Source organism: Hipposideros armiger, unplaced genomic scaffold (assembly GCF_001890085.2).
Source record: "Hipposideros armiger isolate ML-2016 unplaced genomic scaffold, ASM189008v1 scaffold_839, whole genome shotgun sequence".
NCBI classification, from domain to species: Eukaryota; Metazoa; Chordata; class Mammalia; order Chiroptera; family Hipposideridae; genus Hipposideros; species Hipposideros armiger.
In genome coordinates, this window is record NW_017732189.1 from 179886 (window position 1) to 180930 (window position 1045).

A 1045-nucleotide genomic window follows, 5' to 3' on the forward strand; every position below is an offset into this window, starting at 1 on the left:
AAAGGAAGGAAAAGTGCAGTTTCCCTCCTTTTCAGATTTGATTTAGAGTGTTTACCCCTACTTCACAGTAGCAGTCGATTGCTTAACTCTAGTAATAATGTTTTGTTTTTATTTTTAAAAAAAGTATAAATCTGGACTGTCCTGTATTATGTGTATGTTCACAATATTGTCAGAAACAATTTATAATGTAAAAACTTAAGACACTGCAACCTGTTTGAAGCCAGAAACTGAATAAACTCTTATTTCAGTGGGATGTATATTTACAATTAATCGTATGTGTTTTTCTGTGGATAAAACATATCACATATATACCGAGGAAGTTTCTATAAAACTGAAAAGAAAGGCAAGCATTAAGCTCTGAAAATTCATATTTCAACATATTGAATTTCTAGATTAAACAAGTAAGACCTACCATTTGTAGAGTGATTGCTGAATATTTATTCCAATTTTTCAGGTATCTACAATACCAAGTGGGAGTTCTGGACACTCTTTCTCCTTCCCTCAGCAGCCGAGCATGTTGAAAAGTGTCTGTTCTCCTTGCCCCTTGCTCACCTCCCCTTCACTCCTTCCCCGGGTGCAGCCTGGCTTCTCTTGCCACCACCCCACAGACTCTGCCTTCGCCTCAGGCCCCAGTGACATCCTGGTTGCTGGACTTGGCAGATCTTGTCTTACTGTGGTACTTGCTGCTCTCTGATTTACATCGTCTCTCTTTTGGTATTTCGTGTTCTCTCGTTTTCCTCCTACCTCCTTGGCCCTGCGGTCTTGTCTGTGAGCATCCCTCCTCCATGTATTCCCTTAACCATTGATGTTCCCCAGCATTTTCACCTCATTCCACATGCTCATCCATTCCAATAACATCAGCTGTTATTTGTTTGGTGATAGCTCCCCAAATCTGTTGGTCTAGGCCAGATCTTTTCCCTGAACTTGAGTCCTATGTTTCTAACTCCCACTAAATATCTCTGTTTGTCTAGGCGTGCCAAATCAGCACACCTAGAGCTTTGTCCCCTCAAAAGTACTATATTTCCATTACTCCTCTTTTCAACCA

The 1045-nt window shown here is 40.6% G+C and overlaps 1 protein-coding gene across 1 annotated transcript in view; it reads left to right on the plus strand.

The window, feature by feature from the left end:
* The window catches only part of FAM184A (family with sequence similarity 184 member A), a 133041-nt gene that overhangs the window by 53915 nt on the left and 78081 nt on the right, over positions 1 to 1045 (plus strand). The window contains exon 3 of the mRNA XM_019629330.1: positions 455 to 676. Within this exon, the coding sequence (XP_019484875.1) occupies positions 455 to 676 (222 nt within the window). The remainder of the gene's footprint in view (positions 1 to 454; positions 677 to 1045) is intronic.